Consider the following 12,560-nt stretch of genomic DNA (forward strand, 5'->3'; position numbering starts at 1 on the left):
ACGACAATAGTGGGGGCCTCAGCCAGAAGGTGGGGTAGAGATCATGGCATGCTTGGAACCTCGTCTCATTGGTTCGTCTCACATCAACCAATGAAAGGCGTGACTCATCAACGGAGCGGATAATCATTTCCTCCCGCACACTTTTAGGGCTTTCAAGACCTCCAACCGAATTTCGACGAATTCTGTGTAAGCTCCATTTTGGTGATATTCGACTTCAAACCACAAACGACTCGACTTCGTGCAGACTTTACAATCTCCCACCCGCACGTCAAAATCCATTCACAATGTCCACCGCCGAGCTCGCTTCGTCCTACGCGGCCCTGATCCTTGCCGACGACGGCATTGAGATCACCGTACGTTAATTCCTCGACTGCCCCGCGATTTCTACGAATTTGTGTGTGATCGCTAACTCGTCATCGCGACATTGCAGGCCGACAAGCTCCAGTCCCTCATCAAGGCCGCTAAGGTCGAGGAGGTTGAGCCCATCTGGACCTCCATCTTCGCCAAGGTACGAACCACCGATTATCCCAGCGACTCGCGCGCGCTCGTTTCCAGGACTTCGATTTTCTGACGGAATTATTGTGTATAGGCTCTCGAGGGCAAGGATGTCAAGGACCTTCTCGTGAACGTCGGTTCCGGTGGCGGTGCTGCCCCTGCCGCCGCCGGTGGTGCTGCCGCTGGTGGTGCTGCTGACGAGGCTGCTCCCGCTGAGGAGAAGGAGGAGGGTACGTTGACCCACGAAATACCACGACAGACACAAAACGGATTACTGACAACCACACAGAGAAGGAGGAGTCTGACGAGGACATGGGCTTCGGTCTCTTCGACTAAGAAGTTACGCCGCTACGACTGTTTCCTTGTTCTTTGTACTTCGACTGCATGGTTTCGGGGTTTCCAATCAATCGATCATAAAGGATGGAATGCGGGCACTATACCCTGCGCCCTGGACAGAGTCGCTTCTCTCATACGACGCTATGATGAATGCGCTCAACGGAGTTTCGCGGAGGGAGAATTGGTCAATTCAAAGGCTCTGATAAAAAAAAAGTCCCGCCATGGGTGGTTTGAGTTCAATATGGGTTTCTTCAAAGTGTGACTATTCGTCTAAAGTGCCTGGTGACTGTGACGAGCCGATTTGAGATCCTCGTCAACTTCTATCTCTACCTAAAGGACTTTTCTGTTCTTCGTAGCACCATGCGTTTCATCTCCATGTTCCCACCAACGCCGCGCCATGCACTCTTTGTTAACTACGTCATAATTTATTTGACGATCAGAACGGAAGAAGGAACCAAGCCAGCCTCCTTCAGGGTCTTGGAGAAATCGACGTCACCCTCGAAGGTCTTTCGTGGGAATGTAGTAGTAAAGCTTGAGACAGCGTTACCGGTCTCGCTCTGAACCTGCTGCGCCAACTCAAACAGTGTTGTCTCAGCGGGCAGGGTCTTGGTGATGTTTCCACCATCTGTCTGCAGACGAAGGCGGGCCTCGTTGTGATTGCTCTTGGGCTTGGATGCAGCGGCAACTGCAGCAGCGCCGCCAGGAGCAGCAGCCTCAGCTTGAGGAGCGCGGCCCTCTCGGGCAGCCTTAGCCTCCTCCGCCTTTCGTCGTCGCTCGGCTTTGTCGGCCTCGATCTTGGCCTTGATGCGGCGCTTGGCCTCTTGATCCTCGAGCTTCTCCTGTCGCTTTGCTGCAGCCTCCTTGACGGCCTGCTTTTTGGCCAACTCCTCTTTAGCCTCTTGGCTCTCCTTGGTGGACTTTTGTCGGATTTGCTGCAATAGGTTAAATTTAAGCTCGGGGCATTAGTTGTTAAGTCGCTTACCTCATTGCGCTTCTGGTCCTCCTTATCCTTAACAGATTGGACAGCTCTCTTGGCCTGAAGACGCTCACGGAGCTCTTCAAGCCTAGCCTTCTTCTCATCTTCAGTCAGGGGAGCAATCTCCTCTGTCGACTCGGAGAAATCGGTGTGCTCGCTACAACCCAGTCAGCCAACCCGCTCTAGGATGATTGCTCCATAAGTTCAACATACGTCTTGGTCGCATGATAGGTAGCAAGGTCATGGTTTCTGAACTTCTTGCCGCACTCATTGCAGACAAGAGAAGCCACCTTTCCAGTCTCGATCTCCTTGATCTTGGCCTCAGTATCATCGTCATCATCTTCCTCCTTGGCGGCAGCGGCAGCCTTGATCTCATCAATAGGCTTGTCCTGGTTATCCTCTAGCCATTGGAGGGCACCCTGGACTACTCAAGTTAGTTTGGTCATCAAGCTAAAAATGGTAAAACATACGGCCTCCTGTCTTCTTGACGGCAATCTCAGCGCGCTCCTTGTCGAAGCCCATATCAAGCAGAGTCTCCAAATCGGTAGCCATGTTGGCGGTGATGTTTGGTGATAGTGGGGTTTGTTGAGGGGCAAATAGTGAGATCGAGTTGGCGGTTGTAGATGAAGAAAGAAATCTCCACAGACTAGAAACTCGTGAATGAAATAATGCGACTCAAATTATAAGCTTTGAGTGAGATGAATTGCTTTCAGTGTGAATTGGGCAGTGAGTGAGTGAGACGTGTAAAGACGGGACCTGAGCTTAGGTAAAGTCTAAAGAGACGTCATTCAAGCCGCTGCCTCAGTGACGTGCCTGCTGTTTGGCCGGGTTTACTACGGCTAGCAAGGGTCAAACCACCGTGACTCCGTATTGTAACGTAACTTCCTCTTCTAACATCGTCTGTTTCTATCTGTTTGCATGTAATGCGTTGTAGCAAATAGGTAGAAAAGAGACAAATGTCAAAATAGTTCCGTTTTATCTGTTCTGTAGGCCTAGCAGATGTTGGCTGGAGAGTCGGCAATCGATCATGATATATGCTTGACAGGACATCGGAGAGTCGCAGGGTAAATGCTCGCTGTTTTGCTGCATGTATCCTGTTTCTTTCATGATTTCAAGACGATTGCCAAACCTGTGATGCACCTTCTACCACTGATATCGGCCTTTTGTCTTTGTGACAAAGTCCCTTGGCCACAGACGATTTCTCTTGTTGCATTTATACCATCCTAAACCGTCATGCTCGATAACTTGTTTGTTACACTCACCTAGATGACTTGTATCTGGCCCTGGCAGATGTCTGAGTAATGCGAGTTCTCGACTGAACTATAAGAACCCCGACTTTCCCCAGGATGTCTACGAGTTATCCTTTGTGGCATTCATAGCTGAGTATAGCTGAGTATAGCTCTATATTATTATATTATAACGACTTTATTTCCCAAAAGGCATGTCTTGCGTCGAGAGACCGCTATTTACCTATGTTAGACATCTTCAATGCATCTAGCTTCTTTTATATATAATGTTCGATATTCGTCCAGGTGATCTCCAGCGATGCATAACAGAAGCCTGTCAGACGGGAAGATCTTGGGTCAAGTCAACTGCATCGTCCTGTAAGGCGAAATGCGCCGAGAAGCCCAACTCAGAACTCCTCCTCTCCGGCTCTATCATCGAATCATCCTGATGCCAAAGATCCCTCTTTTCCGAACGAAGGAGTTTGGGTAGACGACGACAATGACGTACACAGACATCAAGAAGTCCGACAAGAATAAGAAAGTCGAACTCAACTTGTTTTCAACAGCTGAAGAAGTCGTTGATCACTGGAACAAAGAGCACCCGCTCTCAGACAAAGATCTGAAATCGGCCTTCCGGTTAAGATCAACTTGAGAGAGATGATGACTCGTCTGAGCTTACATGGCATCAATCTAACACCAAAACCTGCATAGCCAACCATCCAGGGTGCTATATATAGTGCAGCAACCTCTCAGCCTGGGAATAGTATATGTGGGATAAAAGGAAATTCGCCGAGAAGGTATGTTGTGCTAAACCCTCTTGTCTTCCTGAACCTATCTAACTTATAGTTTCTAGGATTCTTTTACTTTTCCCCTGAGAAGCTTTTTGATGAGCAAGTAGCCATTGCTACTTAAGTGACCAGTGAGAGCATTGGGAGAACTTCTCTCAGTTGGGTTCCCGGAACCGCGCTGAGCGAAGAACATGTTCTGGGCGCCTGTCCCGAGGCTGTCGACGGCGTAGTCATCTTCCTGGGGTTATGTACATGTCGGCCCCATCACGAGGACTCCGTTCTCCTGGTCTGGGAAGATGACTTTCCGCACATGAAGATCGAACATACCCCGTTTTACTAACATGGACTATGATTGACAGCTGTCGGGGTACCTGATCTTACAGATTTGGACAACCCTTCCAAGTAAGAGGTAAGAGGACCTATGTTTAAATGCATGAGAGGCAATACTGACGGAGAGTCTAAAGGATCAACGATATATATATTAGTACTTGGCATCAATAGGATGAAATATCCAAATTCTTTCGTTTCTGGCCCAGGACGCTCGAAAGAACACAACCGTCTTTTGGTTCGCCGGTTGCTTTTGGAGAACAGGGCGTCGCAATAAATCTGAAGGCAAATCAAGCGAACGAAACACACTCGTGCCATATGCCAGCGACAAGAAGCTACGACTCAGTATGTCCAAGGAGTTAGATATATTACATTGCTCTTGTTGACTTTCACTAACATCTCCTAAAGTTGACGAAGGATGTCAACGGGCAGCTAACCGAGTCTAGACATGTCCTGTACGACAAGAACTGGACTAGCATTTAACTTTCGAGTGTTAGTATGTTCTTACGATTCTAGTAATTAACATTTGACCAGAGGCTGATGGGTTAACTATCATCTACAGATAATCCTCGCGTTAACCAAGAACCATGGACTGCAGAGGGAGAGAGGATATCATCAAACAAAAGATCAGATGGACTCTTGCAAAGGTCCAGTTGAAGGACAACGGCAAGCTGTTATAGTGGTCGGCTGGAACAACTGCTCAGGCTATCTTTCTCCGTTGGCTTGCAGCAAGAACCTCGTACTTACACTATGGAATGCATCACACGACATGTCCAACCGACAAATTCGACTCTGAGTAAATCAACAGTAGCATTTCTGTTGATGCTTGTGCTCAACTATTGTACCTAGCCGGAGCAAGGTGGTCCATCTGGTTTCACGATCGTTGTAGTATTCACTGGAAGCATGTAATGGAGTATATATCAATCCGAACCAATATTATCATTAATTTTGGGTGAAATTCAACCCGGGTATCATCGTAGAAGTCATGCATCTAAGTCTAACATGCCGCAAAACCTTTTTCCTTTTCTATCCGTCCTTGTCCTCTATCTAGTTCCAAACAATAGGCCAGTTGCCGTGCTTTCGGGCATAGGTCTGTTCCAAACGTCTAAAAGCTTCTCGCGAGACATCCTGGTGGTACATTTGACACCAATCCTCGATCTGTTGTGCGATGATGTAGTCTTGTCCAGTGATATAGAGATATCGGTAGAGATAATCAACTGCGTCGTCCATGCCTTCGCTTCGGTTGTGGTTGTCACAAGAGTGGTTGAGTTTGCTGCAAAGAGCGTATGACCAGGGCGCAGCGTACACTTTGAGTCCGCCATTTGTTCCTTGATGCTCGAAGACAATCTCGTTCTGTTTCTTGGCTTCTTCAAAGAGAGAAGTCTGCACATATCGGGGAAGGAAAAGTTGCATCGAGCTGTTGAGCCATGATTCGCCGAGGTTGCCCTGGGCTGAGCTGTTGGCGAAACTAGCAGCGTTGCTGATAATGTCGCTTTCCTTTGAAGCAGGGTCGTTGAGGAGAAGCTCGACATCGTGAGTTGACTCTCTTGAGCGAAGGTAGAGTGTGTTGACAGCGCCGTCGACCGCAACACATTCTACGCTTACGCCGTATTCGTTCAGATACTCGGCCATCTTTTGGAAAGCATCGATGATTTGTTGTCGGCTGAGTCCGGGGTAGTCTTGGAAGATGGAGGAGGCTGCCATTGCAGAACCAGCTGAATGGCTTGAGAGAGTGACAGGACGGCAAGCACGAGACTCCATCTCGAGAACATGGCGGGAATTGTTGCAACCCATGATGAATATTGAGTGAGATTTTTGGGTGATTTGAGGGATATGATATGTGATACGAAAAACGAAGGAAGTATTTGTATCTGGAGAGATACAAATGTCAGACAAAGAATGTATCAAGTGTTGTTCTTCTGAGATTCTGTCTACATGATCCAAGGGATGTGTTCTCGTATATATATTCATGTTCCTCTATGCTAAACAACGCTACCAGAGACAGAAAAGTGGTCGCACATGCGCCCGAAGCGGTTATGCCATCACAGAAATTCCGTCAGCCGCAGTAGCAACTGTAACGTAGGAGTAGGAGTGAGGAAGAAATGGAGCCAGACCAACCCGTTCTTGGTGGCACCGCCCTCGTGTCGATCAAATACGAGGGTGTTTACCCGCATCTGGCGTTCCCTTTGAGCCTTGCAATCCACCTTTTTCTCCTCAGCTGTTCCAGTAGCGTGGGAGAAGGAATTCAATGTTTCTGGCACAGCACGACACAGATATTTTTAGATGGTGAGAAGTGCATTAGTCCTACGCCAAGGCCGTTGAGCGCTTAGAAAATGTGGTCGTGATGGATCATTTAGCATAAAAAGACATCGCGTCAACCGCGAACTGTCACTATTCTTGCTGTTGTCATGAATCGCTACTAGCTAGATCGAATCCACCTCGTACATATCTCCGAGAATGACTGCATTCCGTATTCAACTGCATACTCTGTCTCACAACTTATCAGATTTTTCACTCTCCAAGTCATACAAAAGATTAAGTTGCAGATTCGAGTCCACCCATGACGATCATGTAAAGCTGTTACCTCAAACTGTTTCATTTGAGACACAGATATAATAAATTTCTCGTTTAAAGTGAAGATGTCACGATTCGAAACGACACACGCTATGTTCATGTTCATCATTCTGAAGCGGTTCGTGGGGGCGGGGTCAATATGGTGTCGCTCTTAAGACTAAGGGTCTTTGCTGCAAACCATCCATGGATCTGGTGCTGGTGGATATTGCTTCGGTTCCTGAATTTTCCTTACCGAGATAACAACCCTTTAAATGTTGTGGATACTTGAGATTCATCTCTTATTGTTATGCAAAGGCACATTACAACTCTATTCAAACATTTCGGCGCATTTAAACAAAGGGGAATGTGCCTATGGCTGCGCTAAGTAGCTGCCAAACTCGCACACTACACTGATCTGGGACTGTGGCTTCTGTTCTCATTGCAAGCCATGATGCCCTCACTTCCCTGATTTGAGGCTCTCAGCTATGGCTGCTTACCAACGCAGCTTCTGCATATTGTTGGTCCGATTTGACTCTGAGGCAGCCCAGGAACCTTTTTTGTGGAGGACAAGGACAAACAATCCATTCATCACTTAGCAACAGAGTGGATAACTCTTGCATGCCGTTATGGGGAAGTCTAGACAATAGCGAGTCTAAAGAGTGAAAAGGGTGACGCTTATAAATGTCAAGACGAGGCCCTCGAGTCAAGATATTAAAGGACCTTGAAATAAAGAGACGAGATGAATAAAGTATCAGTATAATAATGCCTGACATCGGAGTTTATAATCATGGAATGGAGACGAAAGTCCCCTAATGGCTCGTGCGCTGTAGCAACCACCTGAAGCTGCTTCTTCTCAACTGGGAATAGGGCGACAAGAAGCAATTACGTCGTAGGACGTCAACTGGAAACCTGCCAGGTCTGGCTTCTTCCATTTCCAATTCCATTCCCAAACCTGCACATCCAATCCACCTCCACTACTTTACTCTACTCTAATCTTTTCATTTCGTCACCGGTTTCCTCTTCCATCCTTATTCCACACGCGACTGTTCCTGCTACTGTATCTTATTACTTCTGCGCAACTTCGTGTCGCCAATACTTTCCCACCTCTAATCTAACTTTCCCCCTTGTTCATCTACACTACAACATCCATATCTGCCGTTGCCACGTTTCCACTTTGTTACCGCCAACACCAAGACCATCGCGCGACACCAACAATTCCGACTTTTGCAACCTCAGATTCAATTACAAAAGACGACGATAAATAGCCAACATGTCGGTCGAAATTGAGCCCTTCGAGCTTTCCTTTAAGCGTACGTCATCTGCGATGGACTTCAGCGGGCCCTTGGGAGCTTGGAATTGACTTCTTTGCCAGGCCCCTTCACCACCGAGGTTTCTCAGGTTCTGACGCTCAGGAACCCCAACTCGACTCCTGTCGCCTTCAAGGTATGTTGATTGGCAAATCTGATACGATAGACTTTGCTGATAAGCTTTACAGGTCAAGACAACCGCTCCCAAGCAGTATGGCTGCCCCTCTCCCTAAACCTTCCGAAGCGCATACCTGACACCTTATTAGATACTGTGTCCGACCAAATGCAGGCCGCATCGAGGCCGGTCAGAGCTTTGATGTTTCTGGTGAGTGAGCTTCCATGTAGCTCAGGCAAGCAGCCGTTAATGATTGCACAGTTCTCCTCCAGGCGATGAAGCAGGATCCTGCCCCCGACGCTAGATGCCGCGACAAGTTCCTCGTCCAGTCTACAGCCATTACCGCGGATAAGGAATTTGCCAGCCATACCGCTGTGGTATTTACTCCCCAATCAGATCTCAAACCCAATTTCAATAAAACTTACACAATGTACCAGCTCGAAACCGCAGACAAGGCCTCGCTTATTGAGCGTAAGATTCGAGTTAACTGGTTGGCTGCCGGTCCAGATGGCGAGGCTCACCGGCCAATGTCTACGCCCAACAAAGCGGCCATCGCCAATGGCGTAAGTACTGCTATTGCAGATTCAAGATCCTGTGTCTGATTCCAAATTCTAGGCCAACGATACACCCGATGTTTCTCGCACCTACTCTTCTCCCGTCGTCCGAGAAGAGTCGCCTTCCAGCGCACCACCTCCCTACCACTCTCCTCAACAAGGCTCCCACGAGGAGGAGAGACCCAGATCCATGCAGTCTGATATGGAGGTTAAGAGCGCCATTTCTCAGGCCACAGCATCCATCAAGGAGACTGCTGAGCTGACCTACGAGGAGCTTAAGGCTAAGCTTGCCCAGGCCGAGCAGCAGCTCGTGTCTCTTAAGGATAGCGGCCTCCGCCAGCGCAACGTCAAGTCCGATTCCAACGATGACGAGAAGCGACCTTTGGCCCAAACTGCCCAGGCTGTTCAGCAGACTGTCGAGGGTGTGCCAGTGCAGATGGCTGCCATCCTCTGCTTGGTCAGCTTCCTGCTCGCCTACTTCTTCTTTTAGACATAGGAAGAAGATTGTGGCCCCAGGATCTTTAAGATGAAACTAATAGACAGGCCTGATGACGCTTATGATAACTCAACTGGGAGGCATAGGATCCCCGGATGCATATATCTTCAAAGTATGGCAAGGGCAAAACCTGGGAAGCAGATCATACGATAGGCGGGAACAAGCAGTGTTAACGAGCCGATACCTCACCGAAGCCACTGCATACCTCGAGCAAAAGCACCAGCAAGCAGGTGGTTTCGCGATGAGCTCGGCCCTGGACAGCTGCAACTTGGAGATGGACTATGGCTATGGGGATTGAAAAGCGATGGGCGAAGGAGAGGAGAGCTTCCCACGGGGCGACTTTGACTGTACACTCTTAACTTGAGCCCTCCTCGGCTCTCGTATTTTCTTGTGTCGTACTATTCTGCTGTTTGCGTTTACTGAGAACTTTGGCGTTCTAATTTATTTTGTCACTACAAATCTACCTTTCCTGCAACTTGTGTCTTGGGTGACTATTAAGTAATTTCCGCTCGGATTCGAAAATGTCTATGCTTTGGCCTGGAACATTTTAGGGTTCTACGGAAAATTATAAGCACTTAATCGATGGTGATCATCATTTGAAAGATCTCATGTGTTTTTATTCGTAGCCTAGAACGCCTTGCGCAAAAGATCTGCACACTATCGTCTGTGCGATGATCTAGTCTTTCTAATGCTCACAACTCGTAGCGAGACAAAATCATAAAATCAAAAGCCGTATCGCCCCTTCTGTCAACAGAAAACAGCTACCTCGAAAACCAACTATTAAAATATGTATTCTATCGCATGCTTTTGTGCTCCCTCTAAATAGACTCAATCTCAGACTGCTTCCAGTCGGCAACAGCACCGCCTCCAACGAGACGACCACCCTGCTTGCGCTTGACACGGCAAGACATGCCAACGTTCTCATCAAAGATGAAGCGCCAGATGGCGTAGCACCAGCTCTCGTGGCGAGGCAGGGGGTCGTAGAATTCGCTAGCAATGTCTCGCACAGCGTGGAGACGGGTCCAGGGAATGGCGGGGAAATCGTGGTGCTCGTTGTGAAGACCGACGTTGTAGGTGAACCAGTTGAGAGGTCCGTAGTAGGAGAAGGTCTCGGGCACGGGGATCTTGTTCTCGGGATCGCGAGCAGAGGGGGTGACGGTCTCGTAGACGTAGTGCTCGGCGATGAAGTGGCCCGCCAGAGGGTGCAGACTTCCGGCGAGGAAGGAAGACAGCAGGAGGTAGAGCAGAGAGTTGACGGAGGCGTACTTGAGGAGGATAAGATCGAAGGTGACCTGGACAAGGATGTTGAGGGCGTGGATGCCAGTCAAGGGAATGCGGTAGATGGCCATGGGTCGCAGGGCGTAGAAGAAGATCTGGAAAGTGCAGAAGAAGGCCTTTCCGAGAATGGAGTCAAGGAAGACTGCCTCGAAAGCGGTAGGAAGATCGGTATCGAGGCCATCAACGCCGAGGGACTTGTGGTGGGTAAGATGGTAAGGCTAGAAGCAAGGTTAGCAAAGCTGCAACATTCGAGAAACTCTCGAGAATGACATACTCGGAACGAAGCGCTGTAGGGAATGCCGATGGGAAGGTTGGCAAAGATAGCGATCAAACGGTTGGCGCGAGCGCTCTTGAAAGCCAAGTTATGCGAGATCTCGTGAATAGCGAGAAACAGGTTCTGGTTGGCAGTTGCACCGAAGACGTAGGCGACAGCCCAGAACTTCCATGAGAAGAAGGAGGTCGACTGGAGCATCCATGCGAGGAAGACCTGGAGAGATACAACGCCGAGGACGACCCATTTCGTGAGAGGTTCGGGACCGCAGAGCTTGGTGATCTGTAGAAAGGCTATGTTAGCGACAGGTACTGAGAGAGAGCAATTGTAGTGGTACTAACCTCGGGATGGGCCTTGATGATGGCGAGACGACGAGTTCGATGAGGTTCCTCGGTGTACGTCCAGAAGAAATCGTTCGTCTTGTCGGCAGCGTCCTGCGCAGGAGCTGGGGAAGGGCTATCGCCCTTTGCCCTCGAAGTGACAGTAGAAGAGTTTGTCGCAGGCATTTTTCTTGTTTTCCCTTCAACAAACAAACGAAGATGAAAGAACGAAAGAAACAAAAGCGAAAGTGTGGGAGCTTTAATTTTAAAAAAGGAAGCTCAACATTTGCCTCCCTATTTGTCCCTTAAACTTCTCGAATGCGGCGTGGAAAATCGCCCAGGGGAAATGCCCAAATAGCTACGTGGACCCTAAGGCGGTGAAAATGTTAATTGGGACTTTGAGCCAATGGGGGGTCAGTTAGGGGCGGCGGGGGGGATGGAACCAAATTCAGGGGACTCGAGACGAGCGTAGCAAAGCCCGTTTTTGAGGGGTTGAAAGGCGGGGCATTTTGGAAAGACCATTCAGAGGGGCGAATTGTAGGCGTGGCAGTGAGGTCTGGTCTGGTCTTTTTGATATTGGTAGTTTATTGTGAGCTCTGGTTTATCTACAGCTTCTATTTACTCCAGTCTGCATGTTGTTCTTCAATTTATAAAAACTGCAATGAGAAATCTCATCTTTGGAATAGTGACACTCTGTCCTTCCAAGAAACAAAATATTTGACAAGGGCGGGAGGGGAAATGGTTCGAGTGGTGCCATTCTCGACCGTCTGATCCCATTGATTAACATCAACACCATACGATTATTCGGTATTTGTTGGAATCCTTCTGGGTCTCTCTCCTTATTTGCTCTGCGAGATTTGCAATTCCGGTAATCTGGTAGGGCTATCTTCTTATTGAGTGGGTTCGAATAAATAGGATAGAAAAGGTATGTTTCTTTTCTCTAAGTGCGAATACGAATACTGAAATGTTCATATCCAGAACTACGGTGATCTTTGTATACAATATACACATATAAAAGGTCTTCTCGTCCACTGGAAGCCCTTGATGCTCAATGATGCACCTTGTAGAGATTCCTAGAGACCTAAAGAGGTGGTGATACAGTGAGCCTCTTAAAATTGGCAGATTACATATCAGGATGGATACTACACATCCTCCGTTAACTAGCGGAGTAGCTCAAGGTGAAAGCAATAACGGCCCTGTATTTATTGACAGACTTCAAATGTCTGATTCGATGAGCAGTCAGCCATAAAGTGAGGGCTGAGATGGATGGGAAGTTCCATGTTGACGCCAAGTCTCTGGATTCTTGGCAAGAGGTCTGGTTGGTCTGAGTGTCGAGGAAGGTAAGGTTAAATTAAGACGCGGAGCCTCAACCTCAACCTCCACTTCTTCAACGTTGTCAACTTCACTTCAATCATTCATCACGATGGAACACAGTTCGAAATTTCTTATCAATTCGCACAAGCGTCACCTGCGACAAAACATGGCCCGTCTTCATATCTTGATCCAAACACTGCCAAC

The 12,560-nt window shown here is 48.3% G+C and overlaps 5 protein-coding genes across 5 annotated transcripts; 2 read left to right on the forward strand and 3 right to left on the reverse strand.

Moving 5' to 3' along the window:
* Positions 1–130: 130 nt before the first annotated feature.
* Positions 131–831, forward strand: B0J16DRAFT_301435 (60S acidic ribosomal protein P1; the record flags this gene model as incomplete). The annotated part of the gene is made up of 4 exons (XM_046124590.1): positions 131–353; positions 431–508; positions 590–725; positions 785–831. Exons 1-4 carry the CDS (start codon positions 285–287, stop codon positions 829–831), a joined length of 330 nt encoding a protein of 109 aa, XP_045987637.1. The 5' UTR covers positions 131–284.
* Positions 832–1,079: 248 nt separating this feature from the next.
* On the reverse strand, positions 1,080–2,568 carry B0J16DRAFT_369815 (ubiquitin-related domain-containing protein). Its single transcript, XM_046130298.1, has 4 exons — positions 2,278–2,568; positions 2,021–2,231; positions 1,814–1,964; positions 1,080–1,763 (listed from the first exon to the last, which is right to left on the reverse strand). The coding sequence occupies exons 1-4, from the start codon at positions 2,357–2,359 to the stop codon at positions 1,257–1,259; spliced, it is 951 nt and encodes a 316-aa protein (XP_045987638.1). The 5' UTR covers positions 2,360–2,568; the 3' UTR covers positions 1,080–1,256.
* A 2,500-nt stretch (positions 2,569–5,068) lies between these two features.
* On the reverse strand, positions 5,069–6,066 carry B0J16DRAFT_335892 (uncharacterized protein). The gene has a single exon (XM_046127135.1). It carries the CDS (start codon positions 5,940–5,942, stop codon positions 5,196–5,198), a length of 747 nt encoding a protein of 248 aa, XP_045987639.1. The 5' UTR covers positions 5,943–6,066; the 3' UTR covers positions 5,069–5,195.
* Positions 6,067–7,971: 1,905 nt separating this feature from the next.
* B0J16DRAFT_381608 (PapD-like protein) lies at positions 7,972–9,167 on the forward strand (the record flags this gene model as incomplete). Its single annotated transcript, XM_046131172.1, has 7 exons — positions 7,972–8,011; positions 8,074–8,144; positions 8,197–8,219; positions 8,275–8,333; positions 8,385–8,500; positions 8,561–8,686; positions 8,739–9,167. 7 exons carry the CDS (start codon positions 7,972–7,974, stop codon positions 9,165–9,167), a joined length of 864 nt encoding a protein of 287 aa, XP_045987640.1.
* A 610-nt stretch (positions 9,168–9,777) lies between these two features.
* Positions 9,778–11,344, reverse strand: B0J16DRAFT_283680 (fatty acid desaturase-domain-containing protein). Its single transcript, XM_046123999.1, has 3 exons — positions 11,064–11,344; positions 10,726–11,004; positions 9,778–10,669 (listed from the first exon to the last, which is right to left on the reverse strand). Exons 1-3 carry the CDS (start codon positions 11,226–11,228, stop codon positions 9,992–9,994), a joined length of 1,122 nt encoding a protein of 373 aa, XP_045987641.1. The 5' UTR covers positions 11,229–11,344; the 3' UTR covers positions 9,778–9,991.
* Between the last annotated feature and the right edge of the window lie 1,216 nt (positions 11,345–12,560).

Source organism: Fusarium flagelliforme (genome assembly GCF_020744385.1).
Source record: "Fusarium flagelliforme strain FIESC 12 MPI-CAGE-AA-0113 chromosome Unknown B0J16scaffold_2, whole genome shotgun sequence".
Classification (NCBI taxonomy): domain Eukaryota; kingdom Fungi; phylum Ascomycota; class Sordariomycetes; order Hypocreales; family Nectriaceae; genus Fusarium; species Fusarium flagelliforme.